Source organism: Notechis scutatus, chromosome 5, assembly GCF_049901735.1.
Source record: "Notechis scutatus isolate UNSWTSFEM ecotype Mainland chromosome 5, rNotScu1.2, whole genome shotgun sequence".
Lineage (NCBI taxonomy): Eukaryota > Metazoa > Chordata > Lepidosauria > Squamata > Elapidae > Notechis > Notechis scutatus.
Window position 1 is genome coordinate 13,073,129 of NC_142013.1, and position 20,415 is coordinate 13,093,543.

Genomic DNA, 20,415 nt, shown 5'->3' on the forward strand with positions numbered 1-20,415 from the left:
TTAGTTGTGAAAACTGGTTGGCTCTTTGATCTCCCGCTTTCTATGAACTGCTGGACTCCAGGAACTGATCTGTGTAATCCATGCACAAAGCAGGTAGCATCATCAGTTGACATTTTGCCTTGCTGACAGATGGCCCATTGCTGGCTGAAATGAGAATGGACACCTGGCAGCCTAGCTGGTGGGCGCAGCCTCTTTCCATCTCCTGCTGAAGCAGGGAAAGTGCAGGCCTGCTCACTCCAGTGAAATGTCTCCCATTGCTTGGCCTCGAAGCAAAATGTTAAAAGGGTCAAGATTGAAAATTGGACAACTGGAGGATGGACGGTTGCTATCCTGACTCTGCTCTGGCTGCAATAAAAGAAGTATAAATGGCCAGGGTTAGAACTGGGGATGCTTGAAAGCTTTAAAGGCTAAAACACAGAAAGAACAGTGCTGGAATGTGTATGTCTAGGTTAATGAAAAGAAGGACTAGGGGTGACATGATAGCAGTGTTCCAATATCTCAGGGGCTGCTATAAAGAAGAGGGAGTCAAACTATTCTCCAAAGCACCTGAGGGCAGGACAAGAAGCAATAGGTGGAAACTCATGAAGGAGAGAAGCAACTCAGAACTAAGGAGGAATTTCCTGACAGAAAAATTAACCAGTGGAACAACTTGCCTCCAGAAGTTGTGAATTCTCCAACACTGGAAGTTTTTAAGAAGAGATTGGATAACCATTTGTCATAGGGTTTCCTGCCTGAGAAGGGGGGTGGACTAGAAGACCTCCAAGGTCCCTTCCAACTCTTGTTATTCTATGTTGAAAGCAGTGTTAAGATTGAATCGCTTTGCTTCTTTCAAACAAGCAGATTGGAAGGAACAGCAACACTGCCTTTATGGGCTTCCATGCAAGAAAATAGTAGCGAGAAGAAAATAGCATTAGTGATAGCACTTAGACTTAATACACTGCTTCACAGTGCTTTGCAGCCCTCTCTACGCAGTTTTACAGAATCAGCCTATTGCCCCCAACAGTCTGGGTCCTCATTTTACCCACCTCGGAAGGATGGAAGGCTGAGTCAACTTTGAGCCAGGTGAGATTCAAACTGCCAAATTGCAGTCAGCTGGCAATCAGCAGAAGTAGCCTGCAGTACTGCACTCTAACCACTGCACCACTGTGGCTCATAAGCAGCTTGGAGAGGGAGCGCTTCTATGTCAGGGAGATAATTCATGTGAGGGCAGAGTACTCACATTAATAAACTTTTTAAGCTATTCCAAATACACAAATAGGATCATAAAAATGATTGCTCTGCCTCTAATCCATGAGTGAGGTACACAGTGGTCATAAGGATGTGCCACGTGCAATTTTCCTGCTTTAGATGTCTTGGACAACAAATCCCATTCCCCCCATCGGTCATCCTAATGTGAGAATTGTTGGTTTTAGAGCACCTGAAATTGGAGCTTTTTTTTGCTAGCTGACTTCTCTCCCCTTGGCATACTTTGAATAAGAGGCCTGAAGCATTGCCGTAATATTCTCAATTGCAAAGCAAGCCTGTTGGCCTATTATGATAAACTATTTTGCAAGACTATGAATCTGAAGTTATGCTTTTGTTTTAAATCTATCTGCTGAAAAATGCCGTGAGCTATTAATAAACTGGACATTACTAGGTCTGTCTCATTTATCTAACTGCTCTGTAACTCCTTTTATGTATGGGCTGCAAGTTCTTAAGAAACATGATGTTCACAATGTCAGCCAGAAGTGCAACTTCTATCTGTAAACTTGTCAGGAATAATTTGGTATTCCTCTTCAGAAATGTTTTGTGTACTGTATTGGCTTGTTCATATAGAGGTTTATTTTTATGCAATATAGGATAAATGGTTTAAAATGGCATCAGAACACATTTGTCAAATCTTGTTAAGGGACAGTCTCTTCCACCCTTGCCCTATCTTTGGTGGGGGGAGCGGAGAGTGAAATACAGTATGCTATCAAACAAGAAAATGGCATTTTAATCTTTGGTTCATAGCATCTCTCTCCTCAAGGCAATGCATGATGAATAATCACGTTTAAGACGAATATAGGAGAAAGCTATCCCCAAGTTAACACAGTTAAGGATTGTAGAGAAGGCTTGCCTCTACCTTAGTGGAAATGCTGGAATAGATTATATGTCATCGACTATACCCCTGTGAGGATTCTGATTGAATTTTTTGGAATATTGGATATATTTGTCCTTATAGAAGCAGTGCAGCCCCTCTGAAGCCTAAAGATCCACAGTCTGATATTATCGTCCCATTGAATTCCATGTCCACCAGACACAGCTCAGTCCTGTCTCACACACACACAAAAAGAACTATGTACTTTGACAAAAAGGAGGCAAGTTATATTGTACTTTGTAAGTTTGGCACATCCTTGTAATTGCCTGCTAGCTCCTGCATCTCAAAGGAGCTGCTGTTAAAAGTCCAGTTTAATATACAAAAAGCTTTACAAAGTAACTGGAAAACATAAAAGATGCTCGGGCTACAGACCTATTAAATCCTGGCTGTCGGCAATGCTGGATGAGACTGCTGGGAGTTGTAGTACAGATGCCATCCTTGATCTTAGCTAATCCCCCCCCCAAAAAAAAACATTCAAAGTTAGATTGCAGGAATACAACTTGAAGGGAAGTCAGAGGCAAGGATGGTGTAGGAACTATAAATTAGCCTTGCCTTGCGTGGCTCCCACCATATGTATTAGGATTATAATTCTCAGCCTTCCCTTTGAGCATCCTGCTTGAGAATTCTGGGCATTGTATTTCAACATATCTAGGGAAGGCTGCCGTCTCCATCCTCTGCGAAAATTAGCTTAATATACGCAGTCCTTGACTTACATTTGTTTAATGACCATTCAAAGCTGCAACAGCACTGAGAAAAGTCAACGCAGTCTTCACATTTATGAATGTTGCAGCATCCCCACAGTCAACGTGATTGGAATTGGGGCACTTGGAAACCAGCCATGCATTTACAACAGTTGCAATGTCCTGGATTCATGTCCAGCTCATCATTTGCTGGCTTTGAATCGGAATAGAGCTGGAAGGGACCTTGGAGGTCTTCTAGTCCAGCCCCCTGCTCAAGCAGGAGACCCCACACTATTTCAGGCAAGTGACTGTCCAGTCTCTTCTTCTGTTGTAAGTCAAGCACTTACATATAAGTTCCCCAGGATAATGTTGCAGGATCCAATCTGGGTCAAAGTCACCGAGACCAAAGGGTTAGTCTTCCAGGCTTTCAAACTCATGTTGGGACCTATCCTCAGGGAACTTCCCTCTACCACAATGTGTAGAATTTCTACTAGAACATGGATATTCTGGTAGGGAGAAGTTCTCTGCAAGATAGACTCCAGCAGAAATCTTAAAAGCTGGAAGACTAAACCTCTAGTCTTGGTTGAACCGACCAAGATTGGATCCTAAATCATATATCATGATTTACAAACGTAAGTAGCCCAATCAAAAGTGATCAAACAATATCATTTATATTTGGGTCCTTTTTGGCAGCACTGTATGAAGAAGACTCTCATTTGATTTGTTTACCATGACGTATGGTTTAACTGTCTGATCCACAAATCACAGCAACCAGAGATAGAATAGATGGATACATCTGGCCTCCTCCCATATGAGTGGTGTGGTGGCCTAGAGATGGAGCTCTTGCCTCACAATCAGGAGGCTGTGAGTTCAAACCTAGGTAGAGGCTGATATTTCTCTCTTGGCACACACATTCTCACTCTGCTGCAAACTCCGCATTGGTGACAGGAAGGGCATCCGGCCAGTAAACATTCAGCTCTATTCACTTGTCCCGACTCCACTCCGCAAGGGATTACGGGGTCATTAAATGATGACATTTGGCCTACTCCCATAGATACTTCTAAGTTACCTTTCCTCAACGTAGGTGTTGGCTAAATGTACGACTTCAATCTCCAGCATCTTCAGCAATGGCCTTACCTCAACTGAACATCCTGCAGCTATTGAATCTACTGAGATTTTCAGGAGTTCTCACATCTGGAGGGCTTCAAGGTTTTCCTCTTTACATGAACACCACTAGAAACATTATGTGGAGTTGTTCCCTGTGTGAGGTAATTTACCTCAGAAATTTTGGATTCTTGCTCCCCCACTCTTTGGAGGTCATATTTCTGTAAGAATGAGGCACCACAAAATAGTCTTATCACCGATAAGCGTCAGAAAAGCCAAGAATGCATAATTTTCATATGCACGATTGCAATGAATATTCTTCTTTCCCAGCATGCAACTCATTACGATGATTTGCATTGCCCTCGCAAACTCCTTTGTGTTTTATGGAGCAGTTCGTAAGTGGGCAGCGTAAAATCTGCAAAGCCCACTGTGTACATCAGAAGTCCCTATCGGGCTCTCTGGATTCAGGCGGCTGAGGTTTGAAATAAGTATGACCCTGTATAAGTGCATCACTCCATGGCAAAAAACAATGCTAAAGATTTTGAACTCACTAGTAAAGGTCCTATAGTTGGGTCTTGAGATGCCATGCAGCTAGTTTCTTCTTAATTAGCCCTCAAGAAAATTAATTATATAAGAGATCTTTTTAAAAAAAGATTCCACCTTATTGTGTTACAGCTGTAATAAAATACCCTGGAGAAGTAGACCATAATAAATACAATGTCTAGACACAAGACAGCTTAGAAAAAGGGGCCACCACCCAAGAGTCCTGCTCCAGCTTTTCGTCAATCTGTTGCTTTCCCACTGTGTTGGGTTACAGCTGCCCTCAAGGCCAGCCAGGGAGTGCGTGAAGGTGTTGAGGAAGAGCGTCAGGTTTTGGAAGATGGGGGCACGTGATGTCATACAATCGTTTGGACTGGCGTAACACACTGCGCAGGGGAACTGGCCCTCTCGGAGGAGGAAGTGGAGCGGTTGGTGATTTCTCGCTGGAGCTCTTCCACTTTTTTCTGAAGTTCTGCTCGTTTTGCGAGGAGTTCTTTGTAGCGGTTGTGGACCGGTTCCTAATGGCAAAACAATTAAAAAAAAAAACCTTGTATGATGACCAGGGCATGGCACAAAGGCAACACAGTCAGATAATCAGTAAGAGCTCTTTTATTGGCTCCAACTTTGCCCCCAATGTCCTGGTTACCTTCTGGGCTGGAGAAAAACTCTCCTAGGAACAGCCTTTGACTACAGAGATTCAAGTCCAAAACGTCAACAAAAACTTTAACTATAAATCCAATCAGGGCAAGATGAGGTAATTAGTCCGGCAGGGTAAAGAGAAGGAATTCCAGACATGAAGGAATGGCAGTAATTCAACACGGTTGGGTTAGGAACACAGATAACCAAAGTCAACACAAGGTAAACTCACATTTGTTCCCAGCAGACACTGCACTCAGCTTGCATCTCTTTTAAACTCTCTTTCCAAGTGTGCCTAATGAAGGGACTCAGGGCCCTTTCCTCCCCCATAAGCAACGCAACCCAAGTTGCTCTCTTCTCCGTTCCTCCCTGCGTGCCCTAGGATGAAGAGGGGGTGGGTCTGGGACTTCCTCTGAACTCCCTCTCCCTTGTTCTACCTCTCCCCTGCTCTGCTCAGCCAGACTTTGCTCTTTCCCAGTTTCCTCCATAGCCAACGGAACCACACTCGCACTCCCTATCAGCTGTTCATCTTCCTCCTCGGATTCAGAATCCGACAGAGGCATGACATCTCGCTCACTCTCGAGACAGAATGTCTATGGAGATTCTCAGTCCATAACTGTAATTGCAATCTCAAGAAACATCTGATTTTGATCCAAGCCTCCTTTCTCATCTCCATGCATCTGTGGTTTACCTGTGGTTTCATTCGAGGATTCCACCGGATGTAGTATCCTATCCAAAGCTCTAGGTGACGCATGCTGGCCACGGGATACAACACATGATTGGTGTAACTCGCATACAGAGGGTTGCTGAAGTCTTCAAGCTGACTGTTGATGTAGGACCAGAGTGATACTGTCTTTTCTGAAAGGCCCTGTAAGGAACAAGGATGTTGTTCCATTTCAAAAAGTATATATAAACGATGTGGACGAAGGGTTTAAAATTTACATTAAATTATAATTTAAAAGGAAACTTTTATAAGATGATGTATTGGTACTTAACACCAGATAAGCTATCTATAAAGGCATGTCAAATGGATGTTGGAAGTGTAAAAATAAAGAAGAGATTTTTTTTTTTTATCATCTATGATGGGACATGTGATAAAGCAAAAAAAAAAAATTTGGAGTATGATTCTTATCCTAATACCGAAAATTCTGAAAATGGAGGTAGAAATGAAACCAGAATTTTTCCTTTTGGGACTAATGGAAAAAGAACTGGAGAAAAAAATTGGAACTTCGTTACTATACATGTGGACAGCAGCAAGACTATTGTATGGGCAAAAATGGAAAGACACTTTGATACCCACCATGGAAGAATGGATGCAGAAGTTGAAGGAGTTGGTGGAAATGGCAAAACTGACTACTCTGATGAAAGAAAAGAGCACAAGTACTTTTGTTTCCACATGGAAGCCGCTTCTGAACTTCGTGCTTGATTTGGAAAAGAATTGAACTTTGACTTTGGGTTTTACAACATTAGATGGATAGATCTTTACAGAAATGACTTGTTGACATTATCGAAAAACAAAACGCTGTGATTTGATGCCAATGCCTTATTCTACTGCAACAGAAAGAGTCGGAAGTCAATGCTTTTAATTTTCTTTTCCTACCTTTCTTCACTTCTCTTTCAGATAACAGATAATAGATAACAGATAATCAGAGTTGGAAGGGACCTTATAGGTCATCTAGTCCAACCCCCTGCCCAAGCGGGAGACCCTACACTATTTCTGACAAATGGCAGTCCAATCTCTTCTTGAAAGTCTCCAGTGATGGCACTCCCACAACTTCTGAGGGCAACTTCTGTTCCATTGGTTGATTGTTCTCACTGTCAGAAAGTTTCTCCTTATTTCCAGGTTAAATCTCTCCTTGTTCAGTTTCCATCCATTGTTCCTTGTCTGGCCTTCGGGTGCTTTAGAAAATAGCTTGACCCCTTCCTCCTCTCTGTGGCAGCCCCTCAAATATTGGAAGACTGCTATCATATCTCCCCTGGTCCTTCTCTTCCCTAGACTAGCCATGCCCAGTTCCTCTAATGGTTCTTCATATGTTTTAGTCTCCAGTCCCCTAATCATCCTTGGTTGCTCTTCTCTGTACTTTTTCTAGAGTCTCAACATCTTTTTTTATAATGTGGTGAACAAAACTGGATGCCTTTCCTCTTCCTCCTCACTGCTCTTTTATTTATTTTATATTTTATAATACTTTATAACTTAATTTTAAAAAAATGTTTAAAAAAAGTATATATATAAATGAGTAAGGAAAATTATTTTTTTTAAAAAAAGAACTGTTGTGATTGTTCACCTCTTTCACCCTCTGCTGTTCGCTGTTCCACAGGAAGGTCCCAAAGAGACAGCTGTAGAGATGGTCAAGGATGGTGATCAGGAAGAACTCGTTAAATTCAAAAGCTGTGGGAAACTTGGAGGGAGGAAAGGAAAAACATTGCAGTAGGTTTACACTGGATATTTCCCACATGACCTTTGAAAGAACAATTTTCCTGCCAGCTGATTTTTGGCCCGTTTGAGGCCGTTTTCACCCTCCCGGAGGCTCGACAAAAGCCTCTGTCGCCTCGGGAGGCAAAATAAACGTGTCCATTTTGGAAATACCGGAAGTGCTGAAACAGGCCTGTTTTACAGCCTCCTGAGGCTGCAGTGGTTTCTCTCGAGCCTCCAGGAGGGCGAAAACGGCCTCAAATGGGCCAAAAATCCGCTGGGAGGCGCGCGCATGTGCAGTGCGGGTAAGTTTGACTGAGGCTTGCGTGTCCACACAAATGGCTCTGCCTTCGGTTCGCCACCACGGATATAGGTAGACCTTCACTTACAACAGTTCATTTAGTGACCGTTTGAAGTTACAATGACATTGAAAAAAGTGACTTATGACCATTTTTCACACTTATGACCTTTGCAGCATCTCTGCGGTCACGTGATTTACATTCGGATGCTTGACAGCTGGTTCATATTTATGACGGTTGTGGTGTCCTGGAGTCATGGGATTCCCTTTTGTGACCTTCTGATAAGCGAAGTCAATCGGGAAAACCAGATTCACTTAACAATCCCTTTTACCAATTTAAGAACTGCAGTGACTCACTTAACAAAGGTGGCAAGAATTTTTTTTTTAAAATGGTCCAAAACTCACGTAACAAATGTCTTACTTAGCAATATAAATTTTGGGTTCAACAGTGATCGTAAAGTTGAGGACCATCTATACAAATGGAGAATATGTTCAGGACTGAGACCCACTGAGTTTACCAGGCTTATTGCCTACGGAGGTATTTTTTTTAGAGAACTGAACCTATTGGCCCTTGCTACAAATACACCGTGACACACTGACTTCATATTGGCTCGACAACAAAAAGGGAAGAATATTGTTTCTGGGGTTCTTTGCAGTCCACAAAATATACCTGTCTTGTCATTTGCCAGACACAGTCCACAAATTGTAGGAAAACAGGAGATCGGTCAGCATCTGCGTGGTTTTTGTCTCCATGGCCAACTCTCTGAAAGAAAACAAGAAAAAGGTAGAAGGCAAAACACGCAGACATAGTGACACCAACCTATGACAATTACCCTCTTCATAGAACCAAAGCAAGCAACTTAACAGGCCTGCAGGTGGAGCCGCAATTCCTGATTTGCAGCCTGAAGAACAATTAAAGAGCAATTTTTTTTATTTCTCTCTCTCCACCCTGCCCATTTAAAGTTCACTGAGATGAGTGTAAACATTTTCACCCTGCATCCTCATCCAATAACATGAAGTTAAGGACACTCTGTATCTTTAATTAGGCAAGTTCCATCTGAATTCAGCATTTTTGTCTCTTAGCGGCCAACTAGAGCCTCCTAAAGTTCTCATAAGGAGAAAACACATCATTCTCTTCCATGTTATTTATTCAAAATTGGTATTTTAAGCATGCTGACCCCCATCTTCAAGTAACAAGAATCTTCCACATTGAGTGTTGATGTTGACTCTATCAAGATAGCTCTTGATAGACTCATCCCCATCAATTTATCCAATTTACTTTTAGAATCATCCCTGTTATCAATTACAACTAGAATTAATCACACCTAAAATGAATGAATTCTACATGCAAATTACATACTGTTTGAAAAAACGCTTTAAATCTTCTATTTGGTTCCACTGGATACTGTCTAAAAGTTTTGCCCGATGAGAAAACTCCATGCTGTTCCTTTTTCTCCATGCTATGTATAATTTCCTGACATCCTTCGTCTTTTTCCTATCTTACAGTTACACACATCCTAGCTTTTCCTTATAAGTTTTACTTTATTGTCCTTGCACCTTGTACAACGAAATCAAACACCATCTTCAGTGCACATCATGACCATAACCACGAAAATAAACACAAACACACATCCTTCACCCTCCAAACATTGAAAATATTTATAAGAAAAGCATTCAAGGCCCTTGCTTAGTTTTGATTGCCCTCTTCTTCACTTTTTCCAGCTATGGAAGTCTGTGAGAGTTTAGATTGAAGAAAAAAACAAATCATTTTTTGGTTTTCAATAGTTGTCAAAGACTTTGGCATCAACTCACCAAAACTATTGCACTCTATTCTTCCACAGTAAGCTGTGGAATTTTTCTAACCTCTTGCATTTATGTCTGAGTGGTGATCAGCAAACCTCAGTCAGTTTCTAAGTGCCGATTCACAATCTTAAATCAAGGATCGGCATTTTGAGATACAGAATTCTACTTGTATGTTTGTATACAAGATCGGGTAATGGGCCAGATGCAAAGAAATAGATAAAGAAAACAAATACTGCATTCTCAACAGAGAAGATGGCCTATGCAGTGGTGGGATTCAAAAAATTTTATTACTGGTTCTGTGAGCATGGCTTGGTGTGGCTTAGTGGGCGTGGCTTGGTGGGCATGGCAGGGGAAGGATACTGTAAAATCTCCATTCCCTCCCCACTCCTGGGAGAAGGATATTGCAAAATCTCCAATCCCTCCCCAGCCCACTAACCTCCTTTCCAGCTCCGTTCTCCTGTGCAGGGCAACAAAAGAAGAACCAGCCGATCAGCTGGGACTCGGGAGGCGGAGAATAGATGGGGGCTGGGCCAGTCAGAGGTGGTATTTGCTGGTTCTCTGAACTACTCAAAATTTTCGCTACTGGTTCTCCAGAACTGGTGAGAACCTGCTGAAGACCACCTCTGGGCCTATGTATAAATGTTCAGCACAAGAATTCAACAAAATTCTAACTGTGAACCAGTGCACCAAAAAACTCTCACCCTGGCTTTCCTGGAACCTGATTTAAGAGAGGAAAACATTATCCTTTCTTTCTGCTGTTAGTATTGTTAAAGATCTGTGTTTCAAAATTCGTTGATGTTCTACCAAAAAAAATACCATAATCACACTCACCAGCTGGAATCTGTGCCCGAAACTCAACCATTCTTTCTCTATCAACACCTGGAAGCCTCGTATTGTCCTGTAATAGCCGTCTAACATGAGCATGGCCAGAGAGGTGAGCTGAGCGGTACGGTCCCAACCATCACTGCAATGTACAATTACAGAAGTCTTCCCCGATTCCACCTTGTCAGCAATCCGAAGAGCTCCAGCGAGAATCAGCTGGGTTAAAAAAAAAGGCATTATGTGATTGTGCTTTTTATATCCAATAGAAGCAGTCTTGAGAGCAATTGGGCTCCATCCATTCACCTTCACCTTAAAAAGGCCCAAGTTAATAGGTCTGCATGATGGGAGCAGTATAGAAAGATCAGCAAGGGATATTTTAATATGTTTTTCCATACCTTCATGTTGATGCATGTATTCCATAAGAAGGTAACCGTCTTTTATTCTCGAAGTTCTGTTATATTCCATAGAATATATATACAAATTTATTTATTAAGGCTTACCTACGTATGATTTTAACACACAACACACTGTACTCATGCTTAATCATAAAATAAATCAGGAAAGGCATTTTTTTTTTTTTTGCCACTTATATATTTTGGATGGTATTTGCTATAATCCAAGGCCGTTCGCAATTTCTAGTTTATGCCTGTCATGAACGACAAAGGACTGAAGCTAAAATGTTTTACAACTGTAGTTTCCGTCACCTGTTCTAGCAAAGACAGTGTAATGTGAGGGCACTATCCCTCCCAATTTTATGAGATTGTCCCAACTGTTTTCTTGTAGAGAAATATAAATCAGTTCTATTAGAAAGTAGGCCCAGTCACGTAGATGCAAAGGACAAAGAAATGAGTCATGTGGAAAACAAAGGACAAAGATAAATCAGTTCATCTGTAACTTTTCACTTACTGCATTTTATGTAATGCAAATACTTATGTCAATCAGTGAATAGCATGAATTTGCTTGATGGAACCTGTGCAAACATTAATAAAAGTCTCTTCCTGCTAATCATCTCAGGTCACATTGCCTTTGCTAGAATAAGTTGACAGAAGCTACAGTTGTAAAACATTTTAGCTCCAATCCTCAGTCATTCATTGGCTATATTGACACAACTGAATTTCTAAAGTTAAGATCTGTATTTATTGTTCTAATCTTTTATACAGTTTATGCGGGCTGGGGAATTAGAACTTAGAATAACAGAATTGGAAGGGATCTTGTAGGTCATCTAGTCCAACCCTCTGCTCAAGCAGGAGAATCTATACCATTTCTGACAAGTGGCTGTCCAGTCTCTTCTTGAAAGCCTCCAGGGATGAAGCTCCCACAAATTCTGAAGGCAATTTCTGTTCCATTGGTTGATTGTTCTCATTGTCAGAAAATTTCTCCTTATTTCTAGGTTGAATCTCTCCTTGTTTCCATCCATTGTTCCTTGTCTGGGATTCTGGAAGTTGAAGCCCACAAGCCTTAAAGTTACCAAGTTTGGAAAGTCCTGCACAAGATCTATTTTGCCCTCTCCTGTCCTCAGTCCAACTCTCTCCTGGCGAAAGTGTCATGCTCAACAAACTTATTCTCTTCTTTCTTTACAAGTCAGACAAACTACTAACCCACTTCAGTGCGAAAGTGAGAGAAAGTGAACAAAAACCACATCAGCAGAAGTGCCAGCTTCATTTGAAAATAAGATCTCTTTCTGGAATACATGTCAGGTGTCCTTCTTTCTGTTTGGACCGAGAACAGATATGAGCCAATATCTCAGAGCTCTAATTAGCAACTATTCATAAGAAGGAAGGGAACGTTGCAACGGGAAAATTATCACTGCAGCCAACAAGTATGAAATGCAGACTCTGTTCCTGGATGGTGGAAAATCTTTACGAGTAGAGTAGAGTAGAGTAGAGTAGAGTAGAGTAGAGTAGAGTAGAACAGAACAGAATTCTTTATTGGCCAAGTGCGATTAGACACACAAGGAATATGTCTTGGTGCAAGTAGGAACAGCTGCTATGAATCCATGCCGATGACACACAATCACAATGCATTTTATTTATTTTATGGCCTTTCTAGGACACCCAGTCCCAATGGACTCTGTGGCTGAATATAGACAGATACAGAATACCCATCAACCGACCTTGATATGCTCCAACCAATGAGTGGATTCCAAATTCGACAGCCAGTGTGTCTCTTCTATGTTAGGATATATAATCTCTTTCAGTTTCCTCAGTGATTCTCTCATGACGTGGATATTATGGATGTCCAGGAAAACCAATTCGGCATTCTGATAGGCATCCTCACTTTCATAGCCTCCTCCTTTAGCCTGCAAAGATAGTGAATATGGGAGCTGTTTGGGGCCAGCTAAGATTTCAGAAGTGCAAACTTGACATCGCTGGCTGCACAGCCATACTGTTCTGTCCTAGGCCTCCCCAAAACGCACTAAGTCAATTCTGAGTCCCAGCAAAAACCTCTTTTATTACATTAATGTGAATTTATTTCATTCACAGTCAGCCAACGGCTTGGCAAACAGTTTTACGAAGGTATACTAATTAGCTCAGACCTTTATCAACCCTGGAACGCTGCCTGGTAAAATTCCACATTCAGTGCTGACAGGGAAGGGCTGTGCTATACAGACAAATGTTCACAAGGCTGGAATGAACAGATGAATGAACAAGCAAGTTGCTTCCTGCAAAAGCCCCCTTTCCTTTTTGCTTCTCTTTTAATCCTGATGGGAGGGGCCATTCATCGTCCCCTGTGGCCTTACTCCCACGTCAACCCTGAGTTCTTAATTCTGCCTTCCTTTTGGCAGCTCTGTGCATGCGCAGGCTGGGAACCAGTTCCAGAAGCTCCCCCTGCCTCACTGCTGCCTGAGCCTGAAGGCAGCTGATGACTGCCGGCCTGCCCTGTCCCCATCTCTGCCTCTGATACAAAGCCCTCATCCGAGCCTTCCTCAGCCTCCAGGACTGGCCCAGGTTCCTCCCCAATCTCCTCACTACTGTCTGACTCTGCTGCCAGCTCCGCCAGCTGCCGGTGGGCCACAACACATACACCGTGTAGAAAGTTAGCACCCATCCCTCTTAGAAGAATGAAGTATTTTAGGAAATATTAAAAAGGCTTATTGTATTTTCCCTCACGGAGAAACATGTTTCTAAAGACAGAAATTCAGTGCTACAGCTTCCTGCCCCCAGCAGATATTTGGTGCCTATTGAGAAGGACTGGGCCAACCTATCTACAAGACAAAAGACCTTCAGGTGATGGGATTAAGACATAACCCTCCAGGACATTATAGGATTATCTAGCAGCAGGGCTCACTGCACTGCAAAATCTAAGGACATTGCATCACCCAGCAAGGTTGAACCAAACTTATTTCAGGCAAACTCCTACGATTTGCCCATGGGAGTCTGACAGCAACCAATACAATACATTCTTGCACAGGAACAGGAAGTTCAAGTTCAAAGCCCAAGAGAGGGTGTAAATACCCCCCCCCTCTCTCTCAACTCCATGTGGTCAGCTGCCCAGGACCTCAAACCCAAACTCCTGTTCATCAATAAAATAAACCATCTTTCCAATCAGCCTCCATGTTTCCAGTGTCTTTCTCCCCACTTGGAACTGAACCAGATGGAAATTTCTTCCAGCAACCATCTCCTGCCACAATTGCGAAGACTGAAATGAGATTCTATTCTATGAATCCCACCTACTTGAGGGTGTTACTTCGAGGTGAGGAGAAGCAGAGTACAGGTAATCCTCGACTTACAACCATTCATTTAGTGGCCGCTGGAAATTACAACAGCACTGAAAAGAATGACTTCTGACTGCTTTTCACACTTACGAGTGTTGTAGCATTCCCATGGTAACAGGATCAACATTCGGACGCTTGGCAACCAGCATGTACTTATGTCGGTTGCAGTGTCCTGGGGTCGTGTGATCACCTTTTGTGAGCTGCTGACAAGCAAAGTCAATGGAGGAAGCCAGCTTCATTTAAGAACCATGCATTTAAGAACCATGCTGTCTATGGATATTCTCCATCATCCAGGTCATTGGGGGGAAGCAAAACAATCACTTCATAAGTGCATGGCACAACATAGCAGAACAAACCCTTCAGGACTAGATTCAGCAGTCCATCTGCATTTAAAAGACAAAATGCCACTCTTTTGAAAGCAGTCAAGTCCGCATTTTTGGACAGAGAGGACCGCTGGTTTGAAAGAGGGGTCAAAGAGGCCATCTGTGTCAAAATTGAACAGTCCTCCCTCAACAGACATCATCTGTCTCCAGTCTACGACACAGTCCTTTCAACAATTCCAAGAAGGCTTCACACACATTTACACCACTCAGGTGATCCTGAGAACACAGATAAACCTCCAGGTGACCTCAACAACTCTCTAAAACAGGGGTGTCCAACCTTGGCAACTTTAAGACTTGTGAACTTCAACTCCCAGAATTCCTCAGCCAGCTTTGCTGGCTGAGGAATTCTGGGAGTTGAAGTCCACAAGTCTTAAAGTTGCCAAGGTTGGACACCCCTGCTCTAAAAGAATGCAAATGGCCAGCTGTCTGCAAGGAATATAAAAATTGTTCCATTCCCTCCATCCAGTTAGAGCTGAAGAAGCTTCTTGGATGAGAAGTGAAATATCTTCAAAGAAAAAAAAACCAAGATATTCTAGTCGCCTCTTGAAAAAAAGCGCCCTTGGGACAACCATGCTATTAATTTAACAACTGATACACTTAACAATTGGGGCAAGAAAGGTCATAAAACGGAGCAAAATTCACTTAGCAAATGTCACACTTAGCCACAGCAATGTTGGCCTCAACTGCAGTTTTAAATCAAGGACTATCAGTACGGGAAACTGCTGGGTGGGAACGGGCTGAAATACTTGCTGCCAAAGGTATGACAGTCCAACCTTATTAGCTACGGCGTTCACGCTTGGCCTGGCATCAAAGATGAGTATTTTGTGGGACTGGGCATTGGAATCCATGATAGCCTGAAGATACTTTTCATCCTCTTTGCTCCTCTTGCCACTGACTCCAACCATTGGCTGGCTGCAGCGAGTGATGGTGGCTTGGCTTTCTGGATGAACCCATGACAGAACCTGGTAGAAGACAAGAACGGGAGGGAAAAGCAAGAGTGGATCAAGAAGATCACTGATATTGTGGGTCTATATTTAATTGTTCTGAATTAAACCACTGCAACTGCAGCCTGAAGAATTCCTGCTGCTAGGATGGATAATGTCCCTAAATTGTAAAATGATTCTTACTGGTCTTTCCCACCCCGTGAAAAATCTACTTGGTGAAGGATGCAGCCCAACACATTTGGGGGACACCAACCTGCAGAAGTCATACTGCGAGTGCCATACTTACAGGGATACGGCCCCTTGACCGGAACGCAGCCACTTTCTTCAACTCCTCATCTGGAATATTGGCTGGAACTACCAGAAGGGCAGGATAGGTATCACAAAGCTCATACTGCTCATTGATGCTAGTCATTCTCCAACTTTCATTAGGAATGCCCTACGTAGGAAAGAGAAGCTGCTCAGGAGATTTTTCAGAGGGAAGGGGAGGGGAGAAATGAGAGGAGAAGGCAGAGAGGAGAGGAGAGAGGCGAAGGAAGGGAAAAGGGAATAGAGGAGAGGAGAGAGGAGAAGGGAGGGGAGGGAGGAGAGGGGAGAAATTAGAGGAGAAGGCAGAGATGAGAGGAGAGAGGAGAAGAGGGGGAGAAGGGAGGGAGAGGGAAAAGGGAGGAGAGGAGAGGGAGAAATTAGAGGAGAAGGGAGAGATGAGAGGAGAGAGGAGAAGGGAGGGGAGGAGAGGGGAGAAATTAGAGGAGAAGGGAGAGATGAGAGGAGAGAGGAGAAGAGGGGAGAAGGAAGGGGAAAGGGGAATAGAGGAGAGGAGAGAGGGAGAAGGGAGGGGAGGAGAGGAGAGGGGAGAAATTAGAGGAGAAGGGAGAGATGAGAGGAGAGGGAGAAGAGGGGAGAAGGGAGGGGGAGGGGAAAAGGGAGGAGAGGAGAGGGGAGAAATTAGAGGAGAAGGGAGAGAGGAGGAGAGAGGAGAAGAGGGGGAGAAGGGAGGGAGAGGGGAAAAGGGAGGAGAGGGAGGGGAGAAATTGAGGAGAAGGGAGAGAGGAGAGGAGAGAGGAGAAGAGGGGAGAAGGGAGGGGAGAGAGGAAATGGGAGGAGAGGAGAGGGAGAAATTAGAGGAGAAGGGAGAGATGAGAGAGAGAGAGGAGAAGGGGGAGAAGGGAGGGAGAGGGGAAAAGGGAGGAGAGGAGAGGGGAGAAATTAGAGGAGAAGGGAGAGATGAGAGAGAGAGAGGAGAAGAGGGGGAGAAGGGGGGGAGAGGGGAAAAGGGAGGAGAGGAGAGGGGAGAAATTAGGAGGAGAAGGGAGAGAGGAGAGGAGAGAGGAGAAGAGGGGGAGAAGGGAGGGAGAGGGGAAAAGGGAGGAGAGGAGAGGGGAGAAATTAGAGGAGAAGGGAGAGAGGAGAGGAGGAGAGGAGAAGAGGGGGAGAAGGGAGGGGAGAGGGAAAAGGGAGGAGAGGAGAGGGGAGAAATTAGAGGAGAAGGGAGAGAGGAGAGGAGAGAGGAGAAGAGGGGGAGAAGGGAGGGGAGAGGGGAAATGGGAGGAGAGGAGAGGGGAGAAATTAGAGGAGAAGGGAGAGATGAGAGGAGAGAGGAGAAGAGGGGGAGAAGGGAGGGGAGAGGGGAAAAGGGAGGAGAGGAGAGGGGAGAAATTAGAGGAGAAGGGAGAGATGAGAGGAGAGAGGAGAAGAGGGGGAGAAGGGAGGGGAGAGGGGAAAAGGGAGGAGAGGAGAGGGGAGAAATTAGAGGAGAAGGGAGAGAGGAGAGGAGAGAGGAGAAGAGGGGGAGAAGGGAGGGAGAGGGGAAAAGGGAGGAGAGGAGAGGGGAGAAATTAGAGGAGAAGGGAGAGAGGAGAGGAGAGAGGAGAAGAGGGGAGAAGGGAGGGGAGAGGGAAAGGGAGGAGAGGAGAGGGAGAAATTAGAGGAGAAGGGAGAGATGAGAGGAGAGAGGAGAAGAGGGGGAGAAGGGAGGGGAGAGGGGAAAAGGGAGGAGAGGAGAGGGGAGAAATTAGAGGAGAAGGAGAGATGAGAAGAGAGAGGAGAAGAGGGGGAGAAGGGAGGGAGAGGGGAAAAGGGAGGAGAGGAGAGGGGAGAAATTAGAGGAGAAGGGAGAGATGAGAGGAGAGAGGAGAAGAGGGGGAGAAGGGAGGGGAGAGGGGAAATGGGAGGAGAGGAGAGGGGAGAAATTAGAGGAGAAGGGAGAGATGAGAGGAGAGAGGAGAAGAGGGGGAGAAGGGAGGGAGAGAGGAAATGGGAGGAGAGGAGAGGGGAGAAATTAGAGGAGAAGGGAGAGATGAGAGGAGAGAGGAGAAGAGGGGGAGAAGGGAGGGGAGAGGGAAATGGGAGGAGAGGAGAGGGGAGAAATTAGAGGAGAAGGGAGAGATGAGAGGAGAGAGGAGAAGAGGGGAGAAGGGAGGGGAGAGGGGAAAAGGGAGGAGAGGAGAGGGGAGAAATTAGAGGAGAAGGGAGAGAGGAGAGGAGAGAGGAGAAGAGGGGAGAAGGAGGGGAGAGGGGAAATGGGAGGAGAGGAGAGGGGAGAAATTAGAGGAGAAGGGAGAGATGAGAGGAGAGAGGAGAAGAGGGGGAGAAGGGAGGGGAGAGGGAAATGGGAGGAGAGGAGAGGGGAGAAATTAGAGGAGAAGGGAGAGGTGAGAGGAGAGATGCAAGGAGAAGGGAGAAGGGAGGGGAGAGAGGAGAAGGGAGGGGAGGAGAGGGGAGAAATTAGAGAAGGCAGAGATGAGAGGAGAGAGGAGAAGGGAAGGGAGAAGGGAGGGGAGAGAGGAGAAAGGCAGAAAGGAGAGGGGAAGGGAGAGAGGAGAGGAGACCCTCTCTCCGGATACCAATATCTAGAAATTAGATATTTGCAAAAACTTGGACAAATCAAATCCATTTCACTATCTACTTCACAGAGATTTCTCTTTCTACCAGTTTTACTTCTAGATTTTTAATTAGCCACCGAGACGGAGGGAGGAAATCACCTTCTGCTATAAAGGCAGCAGATTGCTTTGTAAATATACAAGGTGGCCTCGTATTTATTTTTTTGATCCACAAAAAATGTTTCATGTCCTCTGCAGTACTGGTCATTCTGCAGATGCACCATCATTACTGCAGCATTTCCTGGATAACCACGTGATAGGCTGTGATTTAGATTAATCTAGCCCAGACACACTTACGTGGGAATTGTTTTCATTTGATTATCCCACTAGAACGTTTCTCAACCTTAGCCGCTTTAAGATGTGTGAACTTCAACTCCCAGAATTCCCAAGCACTGCATTAGAAGGTCTTCCAGCCAGCAAATTTGCAATAAGCTAGTTTGCTAGAGAGCAAGACGTGAAAGTCAGACCTGGGATAGTGAGACTCACCTGTCTCCTGTACTCCAGAATGGGATCGTAAACATTCCAGCCATTTTCTGGGAAAACTTCTTTATACTCAAAAGCGAACAGAGGCTTAAAAAAAAATGGAGAGATTCTTTAGCAATGCATTTTCCATTTCAAATAACTATTCCCATGCAACCTTTTTCGTTTGTGTACCTTAATAAAAGCATAAAAGAAAGGCAGAGAGCCTTTACAGAATGTGTAAGTTAAGTAAATCAATATACGTTTCTGCACATTCCTTTATTTTCTGATCTATGAAAGTGCCAAGAAAATGATAGGGAAGAAATAAATAGTTCTTAAGAAGAAAGTTCATAGGAACCATTTTTCAAGGCAGCATCATAGAACTGCATTTCAGTTCCTTAGTTTTGCACAGGATTGGCATCTATGTAAGCGATGGTCTCAGATGCTGTTTTGTTTGTTTAGAATGACATGGAACTTAATTAAGCTAATTGTGGGGATCTATAACTAGGGAACAATCAACGATCCCCATTTAGATTAATGCGCAATGATGAATAAGGCTCAAACCCTCCTAAACTTTGATGCATGCCATGGCACATAAATCTTCACTGCCCACTTTCTCGTTTGCTTCATCAAGAGAAGGAGTCTGCAAAGGATCTTCTTGATTAGAAAAAAAGTTCACAAATCGAAGAGTAGCACAGGTCCCAACATGCTTGCAGTTCAATGGTGGCATTCAATTTTTTTTTTTACTACAAGTTCTGTGGGCATGGCTTGGTGGGTATGGTGTGGCTTGGTGGGCGTGGCAGGGGAAGGATACTGTAAAATCCCCATTTCCCAGCCCACCCCACTAACCTGCTTTCCAGCTCCGTTCTCCTGTGCAGGGCAACAAAAGAAGACCCAGCCGATCAAGTGGGACTCAATGGGAGGCAGAGAATAGATGGGGGCGGGGCCAGTCAGAGGTGGTATTTGCCGATTCTCTGAACTACTCAAAATTTCCCCTACCAGTTCCCTAGAATTGGTCAGAACTGGCTGAATACCACCTCTGTTGCAGTTTCACTTAAAGAAACAGAGTTCCCAATTCCCCTAACAAAATATTATGTGACACACCAGAAACTCCTTTTTCTGGACCTACTGGGATAAACGTTTTGGTGTTTACATCCTGAATATGAAGGCTTGAGCTAGAAATCAGGGGTTCCTGTTGGTGAACCCTTCTCCCTTCGAAGGAAAAGTTGAGACTAGAAAGATGCAGATAAATTATCCCAAGCTCTTTTGATCTCTTTAAATTTTCTTAGGGAAGTTGCTGGATGCTTCTTAGATTTCCCAAGAGTTCGCATAGAAATTTAAAAAAAACAACAACAAGCAAACAAAACCAAAATCTTGAACCAATTATGGATGAATTGAAGGTGCTTCCCTGATATTATTTGCCTTGAAAATCTCGTGATCTGATCCTGATCCCACAAGACCCTCAATCTTTCCTGGGTTCTTCTCTGCCTGGATCCCTTCCAAAACACCAAGACAGATTGCAGTAAAGAATCATCAACATACTGATGGTACTTAACCCTGGATTGATGGGTGACCATCATGAGCCTACATCAAATAGCATAAGCCAGGGGGTCTTCAAAC

The 20,415-nt window shown here is 43.9% G+C and overlaps 1 protein-coding gene across 1 annotated transcript in view; it reads right to left on the reverse strand.

The window, feature by feature from the left end:
• Positions 1 to 4,567: 4,567 nt before the first annotated feature.
• MTMR2 (myotubularin related protein 2) overlaps positions 4,568 to 20,415 on the reverse strand; it is a 41,158-nt gene continuing 25,310 nt past the window's right edge. Inside the window, exons 7-15 of the mRNA XM_087966173.1 lie at positions 18,823 to 18,906; positions 15,744 to 15,893; positions 15,287 to 15,475; positions 12,529 to 12,714; positions 10,425 to 10,631; positions 8,461 to 8,553; positions 7,365 to 7,478; positions 5,771 to 5,947; positions 4,568 to 4,961 (exon numbers count right to left, since the gene is read on the reverse strand). Of these exons, the coding sequence (XP_087822299.1) occupies positions 4,800 to 4,961; positions 5,771 to 5,947; positions 7,365 to 7,478; positions 8,461 to 8,553; positions 10,425 to 10,631; positions 12,529 to 12,714; positions 15,287 to 15,475; positions 15,744 to 15,893; positions 18,823 to 18,906 (1,362 nt within the window). The 3' untranslated portion in view covers positions 4,568 to 4,799. The remainder of the gene's footprint in view (positions 4,962 to 5,770; positions 5,948 to 7,364; positions 7,479 to 8,460; positions 8,554 to 10,424; positions 10,632 to 12,528; positions 12,715 to 15,286; positions 15,476 to 15,743; positions 15,894 to 18,822; positions 18,907 to 20,415) is intronic.